Source organism: Biomphalaria glabrata, chromosome 5 (assembly GCF_947242115.1).
Source record: "Biomphalaria glabrata chromosome 5, xgBioGlab47.1, whole genome shotgun sequence".
Taxonomy (NCBI): domain Eukaryota; kingdom Metazoa; phylum Mollusca; class Gastropoda; family Planorbidae; genus Biomphalaria; species Biomphalaria glabrata.
In genome coordinates this window covers 2,038,889-2,050,188 of record NC_074715.1, presented here as the reverse complement: position 1 = coordinate 2,050,188, position 11,300 = coordinate 2,038,889, and the positions used below count along the sequence as shown (strand labels likewise).

Here is an 11,300-nt window from a genome sequence, read left to right as displayed (position 1 = left end):
TCATTCTGCTCCTGGCAATCTGGATATTTGAGTGCTCTGCTCCTCCTAATGCTGTGTTGCTGTTAGTCGTAGGCGTCGATTCAAGAGTCTATAGTATATCTCTTGATTAGGTATGCACAATATTTAGCTTTACTTTATTTCATGAAAATAGTTTATCTGGTACAATATTATCTATATCCCTGTATGGTAGTGTAAATTGTATTTAATTTTTGATGGCACAGCTTGCACGTGAGACTTGGCAAGCAAAATAAAACAAAAACACCTTAAAAAAAAAGAAAGCTTATATAGGGCATAGAACTACACATGTACAGCCATATTTCTCAATACTGTAAGATTTATTTCTTTTTTTTTCTTAATTAAACAAAATTAGTAATTCAGAACTAATTGTTTAGCTGGTTATTTTTTTTTATTGAAACATTTATTGTTTAAATTTGTCTACATTTAACCCTGACAAGTATAAATAGGGGAAATAAGATTATATAGTGTGGGCAGTGAGTTGTTAGCTTAAATTTGGTTTTATTTAAATACTTAAAATTAAATTTATTATTTTAATACGTGTTACAGCCTCATTATATGTTATATTTTCTGTTGGCATATTTATTCTGCAATTCAATTATGTATAGCCTATAATTTTTTTTGATTTGTGATCTGTGAATTCTTTTATATCAACCTTTGACAAGGCTTTAATAATGTAATCTCACTTTCACATCTATAATGTTAAACTCATGTAAGACATTGTCTTTGATATCAAAGATAAGTGCAGTATTTCAAATGACAAATTTTGAACTATCTCTATTAGAAAAACCACAGCAGCATTTACAGTTTTTAAAATTATTTGTGAAATCACGTTGATTTAGCTTTAAATAGCGCATCCGAGAAGAGCATTTAGACGTACCTGTTTAAAACTTCTTAAGATTTGTTTGCCATTTTAGCTCTCGTGTTTATGTTTGCAATGTTATCACAGCGCCTTAGCTCTGACCACGGCGCGGTCTACGTTATCACTCGTCAGAGGCCAAGGTTATGCGTCACTGATGATGCGTGCGAAACCACTGTGTAGTCTACATAGACAGAAAGATTTCTTTTGAAACAGATAGAATCTTCATCTAAATATGATTTAGAGTTTTCAAAACAGTCATCATGGATTAAAACTCTAGATCTACAATGGTGAACAAATGTCTCGTTTTGTAAAGGATCTAGATCTAGCAGATGCTTTCCGATTACCAAAAGATGATGAATGGTGGCTTAGAAAGAAAAAAAAATGGCCAGCGGTAATACCTTACTTAGCCTTAGGCTTAGTAGAAGGATTAGGTCTACGTACGTCACGGAGGTCACGCTTAAGCCTACATCGTGTTAGTTAACAGCGCTCTATAAATTGAATTATTAATTTTTATCTAAGCAGCTGCTTATATCTATTTACGTGAATATTGCATTCATATCTTAACAAGGTGTGACGTCAAAACCTAGATTTACGTCACAATTTCTTTTTAATTCCGTTATCTCTACAAAGTGTAGACCAGGAAACAAGAGTCTCACGTAACCCTTAAAAATAGGAAAGACGTCAAGCACATGCATAAGATCGACAGTGAAACATATATATATAGTTCGTCCATCGTGGTTCGATGATGACCACTTTGTCATCCAGGGGGCTGAGGGCTTTGCACTGGGGTTTTATGCCTCCTCATGTGGCTGGTGAGACCTATGTGAGCCCGGAATGTTCGGCTGCACACTGGGCAGGTTATTCCAGCTGGGGCTAGTGTCGTTTGTCTTGCTTTTCTTTTCTGGCGTTTTTCTTCTGCCAGCGTTGTTCTTTTTTTCTCAGCAACCTGTGCGCCAGTTTTCATAGCGCGACGCCATGATGCTCTGTCATGTGCCTCTGTCTCCCAGGTGCCTGGGTCTATGCTGAACGCCTTCAGAGAAGCTTTGAGGGTGTCCCTGAAGCGCTTTCTTTGACCACCATGCGAGCGCTTTCCTTCGCTTAATTGGCCATACAAGAGTCGTTTAGGGAAACATAGCGGCGTAGTGAGAGAAACGCGCGCCAGGGGAAAGGTACTTTATTGGCGCCCCCTCCCCCCTTTTTTTTCAGTGGGGTTTGAAGCTAAAAAAATAGCTCTTAAATATAGAAAAGAAAATCGCGCACTCAAAATGCTATGAGCGTAGCTAAATGGGCTTTGAGTTTAAACCCCTCTTCAGCGGGGTTTAAAGCTAAAAAAATACCTCTTTAATATTAAAAACAAAGCAAATTATAGCCTACACTCAAAATTCTATGAGTGTAGTCAAAGGGGTTTTGAGCTTAACCCCCCCCCCCCTCTTGTGGGGGTTTGAAGCTAAAAATTACCTCTTCAATACTTCTTCAATGTAAAAAAAAACGCAAATTACACTCTCAAAATGCTATGAGCGTAGCCAAAAGGAGTTTTGAGTTTAAACCCCTCTTCAAATGGGTTTGATGCTAAAAAAAAACAAAACTCTTCAATATAAAAATAATCAAATTACACACTAATATTATTGGAGCGTAGCAAACCATTGGGGGGGGGGGGGCGGGGTTGAGTTTAAACCCTCCTCCTCCGGATGGCTCCAGGTGGTTTTAAGGTTAACTCCCTCCCTACATAGCCTTTTGAAATAGAAAAACCTCTCTCTTCAATATTATTCTAAAGCAAGCTACAGTTACCAAATTCTATGATCGTAGCTAAATGGGGTTTTGAATTAAAAAAAAAAAAAAAAAAAACAAATCCAGAGATTTAAAACCCCCAACAAATGATTTTGACGATGAAACTTCCCTTTTCGATATAAAATCTAAAGCAAACTACAGTCACTTAATTCCAAAATTTATATGCACAGACACAAAATAGAGCAGTGCGATTCATAACAAACGAATATTCACATTTGACTAGAGTAACACCTTTAGTAAAATCACTAAATTTAGAAAGCCTTCAGGACAGAAGACTCAAAAGTAAAGTAGCAATTATACATAAAACACTGAACCATAATCTTCAAATACAAAAACAAAATTTAATAAGATACTCTGAAAGACACAAAGATAAAGGCACATTCCTCGTACCATATGCTAGGACAAATTTGTACAAATACTCCTTCTTCCCTAGTGCTATTAGAGCATGGAATGGGTTACCTGAGCTAGCCAGGAAAACCAGTGACTTGGCAGAATTTAAGACATTGGTTAATATGCATGACTAAATGCATGACGCGTAGGACGTAATCATCTTTTTTTTTTTGAAGTAGCGTCTGTATTGTATAAGATAAGATAAGCGTAGTCAAGAGAGGTTACACGTTTCTACCAGTGGCCGGGCTCCATTAATAAAGAGCAGTGAATAGTCATTTGCCGAAATTGAAAAACACTAAATGTGGCTCAACAAAGATGGCTAAAACTGATTTTAGGAGACAGTTATAGAGATCGGGTCTAAGTCAAGGTAATCCTATACCGAACTGAGAGTCGACCCCTTAGTAAAGTTGTGACCAAGTGACAGTACACAGCAGTTCGGGAAGGACCTGTGTTGTAGGCATAAATAGTACGCACGCTAGTCACGTCGAATTTGCATATTTTCAATCATTTTAAGTCTTGAATCTAGTTGAAAATGTGAAATTATATATATTTAAAAAAAAAAACACATCTATAGGTACAAGTAGAGAATATTTATTATTCAGTAAAGTTTTTTTTTTTTTCTGTCTTTTGTTAAAAATATAAACGAGTAATAGAGAACTAAATATGAAACATTAAAAGAATGAATTGTGGTGTTTTTTCTTTTATTATTTTAAAGAAAGCATATTTTAAATATCGATTAAAGTAGCCTATATAGTGATATAATATAAGAATAGTTTGAAAGAAAGATTTTTTTGTCGAAATTATTTGAAAAGAAAAGATGGTAAAACTTCTCATCATTGATAGTGGTTCAATATTCTTGTAATTTCAACATTATTGGTACCGGTATTTAAAAATAGTGTGTTATTTATTAGTTAAAACAATTTATATACGGTAGGTACTTTTATTGTAAAATTCATCTTTCAGGCCTTCACTATCCAGGCTCCCTGCAAATTGATGGCGTACCGTATATGATTAAAGTGTCATCAGTTGTATTTTTAATGGTCACCTGTAGATTTTTAGCTATAGGAACACTTTATTTCCATAAGAATGATTTCATAATTTATATGCATGGACATTCTTACTTATAAATCAATAGCAATTATAGTTATAAAATTGCGATCCTGTTTAATGAAACTATGGTATAATAATAGACTGAAAATGTTTGGAATGTACACTTTGCTGTAATAGTATGAAATACAAATTTAAATTTGGTTGTGTTTTTGTGTTTAGGGGTAGGTAGGTAGGTTGTTTCCCTTGGGTGATCATGTCACATATGGAATGGTAATTTAACTGACAAGAAATCATTGTTGCAATAAGGGATTCCAGTGAGGAGTCAATTATGTAAATTTTAATAATGGTCCTTTTTAAATTATATTGTTATTAATTATGAAGTTTATATACACTCACTATTATAACATGTTTTAGTAATGGTTTTGTATTCATTAGTAAATTAATATGTGCAAATAAAGGTATTTTTGGATGTTATTTTAGTTGATTAGTTGTTGTTTTTTTAAATCCCCATGTGCAAACAGGATTTATTTTGTACGATAATGTCACAGGTAAAAGTAATAGAAACACTTGAGGCTGTTTTGAAACAATTTTTTTTTTTTTTTGAGGGACATCAAAAGAAGCTCATGCAATAGCCATCCAATAGCCATCTTTTAAAACAAGGTAGTTAGGCCTATATAAGGTGGCAATTTTAATATAACTTTCAAGTTTGAAAATGGGTTTATTTTTATATCAGTCTGGCATTCTTACATTAAAAACGCATTTTGTAAAATTTCTTATTTAAAAGGAACATGAGTATAAAATTAACAACAATGATGAAATTTTATGATATCTCACTTTTTCATATATATATATATATATATATATATATATATATATATATATATCTTGTAACAACTCTCACTATCCAGGCTTCTTTCAAACTGCAACTCAGGACACTATCAACTCAAAGAAATTGACAACTCAGGGCTCCAAAATAACGTAACACTTTAATGTCCAATAAATCACAATAGAACTTATTGACAAGCAACACTGACTGAACAAATGCTTCACAGTTGATAACCTCAACGCCGTATCAAGCATTGTAACACTGTATCAGACTCTAATGGCCTCTCTGCCTCATCCCAGATGTGCACTGGGTTCAACTGTTCCGGACTGACTTTACTGTGACACCTTTGTTCTTTATATATATATACTGGTTTAGCTTAAGATATAAGAACCAGCAGAATGTCATTCCCAATTTCTTAAATAATTAGTAAATGTTTTTATGTTTTTTAAACTGCCGAGCCAGCTGAAAATAGGTAAGTAAAGTAAAGTTCCCCTTGAGACCTTGTGGTCTATAAGTAAAGTAAAGTTCCCCTTTGAGACCTTGTGGTCTATAGGGCAGATAATGTGAAGATCAACTGTTTCTTTAGCCTACGGTTAACGAGGGTGTCATGTGGCCAGCACAACGACCAACCGCCTTTACTTTTCCCCAACTATTGTCAGGTTCCCATTAGAGCTGGGTGACTCAGAGGCGCCCAAAGATCCCGAAATAAAAATCCCAGTCTTCACCAGGAATCGAACCCGGGACCCCCGGTACGGAAGCCAAATGCTTTACCGCTCAATCTCCTCAGCTGAAAATAGGGACATGTATTTAACAAAAAGTTGGGAAGAACTTAAACTTGTTTTGTAATTAATTGTGCTGGTTAATAGAGTTAAGAATAGAAATATCATTTAGAAGTCTTTCTGGGAGACTTAAAATGTCTGGATCATTTATCATTTACTGTTGGATATAGTTCATTGTTCACAGCTCATTGATTAAGAGTTTTTATTCAGTCATGATACCTCAGTATTTAAACAATTTATTGATGATTTAGATTATCTTTACGTAAATTTTAGCAGCTGATTATTTCATTTGATTTAGTTTGAAGATATAAAACTCATTATCAAAATTATTTAAAATCTGCGTTTCTTCTCTGTATTACTAAGAACCTGTAGATGTTAGATTAATTCAAGAGACTAAATCTAATTAATAATTTGAACAACAGAAATATCTTTATTTTCCAAATATTGTATAGGTATTGAACAAAAATTCAAGTGGTGTATTAAAAAAGTTGTGCACAGTTAGATGGTTATTATTATAAAATAAACTTCATCTCCTATGTCTTAAATCAGCGGTTCTCAACCTTTTATGCTCGGCCACCGTTTTTACAATCCCCCACTCTGCCACGACCCCCCACACACACACATATACAGCAATAGAAGAATAGACAATACCAATACATATTTTCGATGGTGGCAAATCGTCAATCGACTCCCAAGGGGGTCGCGACCCACAGGTTGAGAACCCCTGTCTTAAGTGAAAAAACTATACTGATGACATAATCCGTATTGGATAAATTCTCAAAATAATTAATTATAAGTACCCGTAATTCAATAGTGATTAATGAATCAACCAATGCAACTAACATTTACACAAGAAAAACCAGATTTACAAACTTTAGAACTACCAACTGGCAGTTTCTAAAACCAAATTTAGTGCAAAATTATGTTGCTTAACAATAACTTTGTTCACACACACACACACATATATATATATAAAACTACCCCTTCGAGATCTTATGATGTAAAGGTCATCTGTTTCTTTGGTCGTAGGTTAACCTTAATGTCATGTGGCCAGCACAACACACACTTTACCCAAATAATGCCAGATAACCATAAGAGTTGGGAGAAACATGAGGGCATCCTCAAAATCCCAGTCCTCACAGAGATTTGAACCTAGGACATCTTGGTTCAGAAGCTGAGATTTATCCCCCAGCCACAATGCCCCACCTATATATACTCTGGTATATAATATAACTTTAAGATTCAAGAAATCACTGGACAGATTTTCTGAAGTATTAACAAAAATACCTAATTAATAGAAACAAATAATGCAAAAAATAAATTCTAATATAAAAAAAAAATTCTTATAATAATATTTACACAAATTAATAGAAACATATATCCACAATGTTGCATATATTATATTGTAATGTACATTTAATGTATGAAATAGCTATGATGACAAAACTATAAGGAAAAAAATGTTCACATAATCGTGTCAGAAATATTTGAAGCAAAGCTGAGAAATTTATTATGGTCTAAATTTGTGTTAGGGAGACATGCAACCATTAATGGTGTCACAGAATAAGCATCTTTCTCATTAATTTCAGCTTCATAATTTATCAACAGACATTGTTCATGTCAGTGAGGCTATCATTAAAGGTGTCCAGCCGTGGATGTTATTTTCATTGACATTGGCTTTATAATCAAGCAGTAGTTAAACTATGTCTTTGCTTCATTCTTTGTTGCAAACATTAAAGGTGTCCAGCCATTGGTCGTTTTTACAATTACATCTGCTTTAGAGTTTAAGAGCAATTGAACCATTTTTAATTGTTTTAATTCTGTTGTTTTAATAATTACAGTCTAACCAGCATTATTTTTCTTATTAACATTTGCAAGTTAATCAAGCCCTGTAAATGTTCTATTAAAAAATCTGTTTTAGATGCCAAGAAATAAAAAAAAAGGAAAGCAAATTTCTTTGAAAGGCATCATAAGTGCTCTATCACCAAAATTAATTTTTTTTTCATTAACATTAGCATGGTGTTGTAAAAGCAATTTAGCTATTTCTATATCATTTATATGTAAGTTTTTCGAGGTCATCATTAATTAATAATTCCCCTGAATCAGATTTTTCATTCACATCAGCTAGATGATCTAAAAGTAATTGTACAAAATCTTGTTGAGGCCATCATCAATGGTGTCATACCAATTTTTATTTTTCATTAACATTGGCTTCATTTTCTAGAAGAAATTTTACAACACCAAAATGACCTTTTGCAAATGCCATCAATAAAGCTGTTTCACCATCTATGGATCTTTCATCAACAGATTGATTGTCTAACAGTTTTACTATTTCATGGTGTCCATTTGCTGAAGCTATCATTAGAGCATTTACAGATTCCCAGTCTAAATTTACAAAGGCATTATATTTTAGGAGAAACGTGACCATCTCCTTATTGCCCCACTCAGAGGCTTTCATCAATGCTGTCCATCCTTTTCCAGCTAGGTTTTCATCAGAAGTATTTGTGGCTAAGGAGTTCTAACTAGTTTGCGAAATAAATTTAAATAATGCAGATGTGTTCTAAATTCTCATATGGCGAATCTTGTTGTTCCAATACAGATGTATGATCTAATTCATCACATCCATAACTAGATTCAATGCCTATTACTGTCATTTTGTCTATTTTTCTTTAACAATAGCTCCACTTTCTATTAAAAGCAAGCAAGTGTCTGCATTATTATTAAATGAATTAAACATTAAAGGTGTCCATCCTTTGGCATCTTTATCATTAACATTTGCCTGGGCCTCTAGTAGAAGTCTGACAACAGCGTTGTTCCCTTAAAATGATGCCATCATCAATGCTGTTCTCCCATTTATGTCTTTTGAATTTACACCTGCTTTATTTAGCAAAAGTAGGTCAACAATTCTGATATGTCCATTTTGAACTGCTACACTGAGTGCTGACCAGCCATCATTGCATTTAGCGTTCACATCTGATCCAGAGTCCAGTTGTCTTTTAACTATATCAGCATGACCACTTTCAGACGCGGCCATAAGTGCAGTATATCCCTCTTTAGTACTGTGTCTAATATTGGTGTGTCTAATGAGAAGATCTAAAATATCCAGATGACCAGATTTAGAAGCTACTATTAATGCTGACCAGTGTCGCTGTCTGGTTTTGGCGGTAGGCGTGGCGACGTGGATGTGTCCGTGTGTGGTAGGTACCTCTTCTGGTACGGCTATAATGCTCTTCTTAACGATGTACTTTATTAGACGCACTCGATTTGCAAGTGCGCAACAATTCTAGTATACTAAAGTCTCCAATGACAACATTTAGAATTACTGATAAACACACTGGTAGCAGACATGACATTTATTATATATAAGATAAATTACAAAAGATATTGGCGACTTCAGCCGTCACAAAATATAAACCAATAAATACTGGCTGCTCATGCCATGTAGAATAAGTAATCACATCAATGAAATGTTCATAACATAAGTCCGAAGAAATCTCTCAAGTTAACATAAGATCAAATTCATTAAGGTACATATTACAGACAGAGAAAATCGTACATCCACTCTCTGCTGGAGTTCTTCACTAACTAACTTTGACCCTTATTTCAGAGTCCTTTAACTTATTCACATAACCTCGTGCTTGCCCGCACGGAATATTACAATAGGTGACTGAGTGTCACTTCATGTCACAGAGGTTCTAAAACTGGACTGTGACAACCAGCCATTGTTATTCACTATGTTTACATTAGCTCCAGAATTCACAAGTTGATTAACGACTTTAAAATGTCCGTACTGAGTTGCCATCATAAGTGCTGTACAACCATCAAATGTTTGCTCATCAACATTAGCTCATAACGTTAGAAGCAGGCCAACTATATCTTGATGTCCCTTTATACAGGCAGTCATAAGAGCATTATAACCGTTGTTATCCTTTATGTCTAAATTTGCTTTTAACTGAATAAGACACTTTACAGTTTCCAGGAGACCATTTTGAGATGCTATTATAAGAGGTGTCTGGCCACTTTCATTTCGAGCATTGACATCTACACCTAACTATAGTAAGGACTGGATTGCATTACGATCTTCATTTAAAGTAGCGTGTATTAGTTTTCTTTTATTAACATCTGTTTCTTTCAGAGACTGGATAGCACAAGCAATGTGGCGAATACATTCTTTGTTTGATGAATAATTTCTATCCACAAAATCTTTGAGAATGTTAATGATATTTAGATGGCCATTTTTAAATGCTAAGGATAATGCTGTTTCCCCCTCAAAGTTTTCCAATTGGAAATCAGCACCTGATTTTAACAGAAACTCTGCTATCTCAAAATGCCCTTTCTGAGAAGCAAACATTAATGCTGACAGACCTTCTGAATCTTGAATATTGATGTCAGCATTGAATTTAAGCAAGACACGAACAGTCTGGAGTTTTCCAAGCTTGGCGGCAAGCATTAATGCCGTAAATCTACCTTCAATGGCCTTGTGATTTGTTGGTTTGACTTTTTCCATTTTGTTTTCCTCAAAAAAATCGTCTTAGTATTGTCAAGTTTTCATTTTGATGTTTTCTCAAGTCATGAATAGTTTAAGGACATATGCTCAATTAGCATTTGAAGATGACCTAAGAAAAAGCAATAGTGTGATAATTAGCATTTGAAAAAACAATTAAGTAAAATATAAAAAATATTTTTTTACAAACAAAGCATCTATCAATTCTATTGACTCAATCAAGTAATTAATTTTTAAAAGCTCTAGACTAACAAAATAAAATGTGCGCAATTTGAAATATTTTTACCAATTGTTTTTGTTTAAGGTAATTTCATGCTTTAAGCATGCTCATTATTACTTGTGTGGAACAGTTGGGAAGCTTTTCAAAAGCAATTTTCTTTAAAAAAAAGTTGCTCAACTTGAAATCAAACTTGAGGGCTCAAGCATCTTTTGGCAAAAGCATATTCTGGGGCCTAAACCACTAGGGGCTACTTAGCCTTGGCAGGTAACTCACCTAGGAGAAGGAAAACCCTGAATTCAAACCTCGCTGTCTTGCAGTAACTTAACGTCTAGCTAGACTCTACAACTACAATATAGGCAGTATACTCTCAGTATATATATAGTATAGGATTGTAGTCTAGGCTCTAGATCAGGGGTTCTCAACCTGTGGGTCGCGACCCCCTTGGGGTCGATTGACGATTTGCCAGGGGTTGCCTAAGAACATCAAAAATATGGATTGCATATTGTCTACTCTTCTATTGCTGTGTGTGTGTGGGGGGGGGGAGTAGGGCAGAGTAGGGGATTGTAAAAAGGGGTCGCCGAGCATAAAAGGTTGAGAACCGCTGCTCTAGATCTATTCCTTTATAATAAGTAATCTATATCTAAGATTAAAAGGAATATGGAAATCAGGGATTTTTTTTTTGGCATTTGACTTTTTTTAAAGCTCCAAAATATATAATTTCTACTAAAGAACTTACAAAAAAAAGTCACGTTGGTGTAGTAGCTAACTGAACGGTACCTACCCGCCACTCCCTCACTCTTGCGTTCTTCATTTGTATACTAAATCTAATAGCAATGAAGAACTAATCAACGTATAGATCTGGGCAC

At 34.5% G+C, this 11,300-nt stretch overlaps 1 protein-coding gene across 1 annotated transcript; it reads right to left on the bottom strand.

The window, feature by feature from the left end:
- Positions 1 to 9,761: 9,761 nt before the first annotated feature.
- Positions 9,762 to 10,217, bottom strand: LOC106064733 (putative ankyrin repeat protein RF_0381). Its single transcript, XM_013223343.2, has one exon. The coding sequence runs from the start codon at positions 10,215 to 10,217 to the stop codon at positions 9,762 to 9,764; it is 456 nt and encodes a 151-aa protein (XP_013078797.2).
- Positions 10,218 to 11,300: the final 1,083 nt, after the last annotated feature.

Coding starts and splice junctions, on each gene's coding strand:
- LOC106064733 (XM_013223343.2), bottom strand. CDS start 10,217: ATGGAAAAAGTCAAACCAACAAATCACAAGGCCATTGAAGGTAGATTT.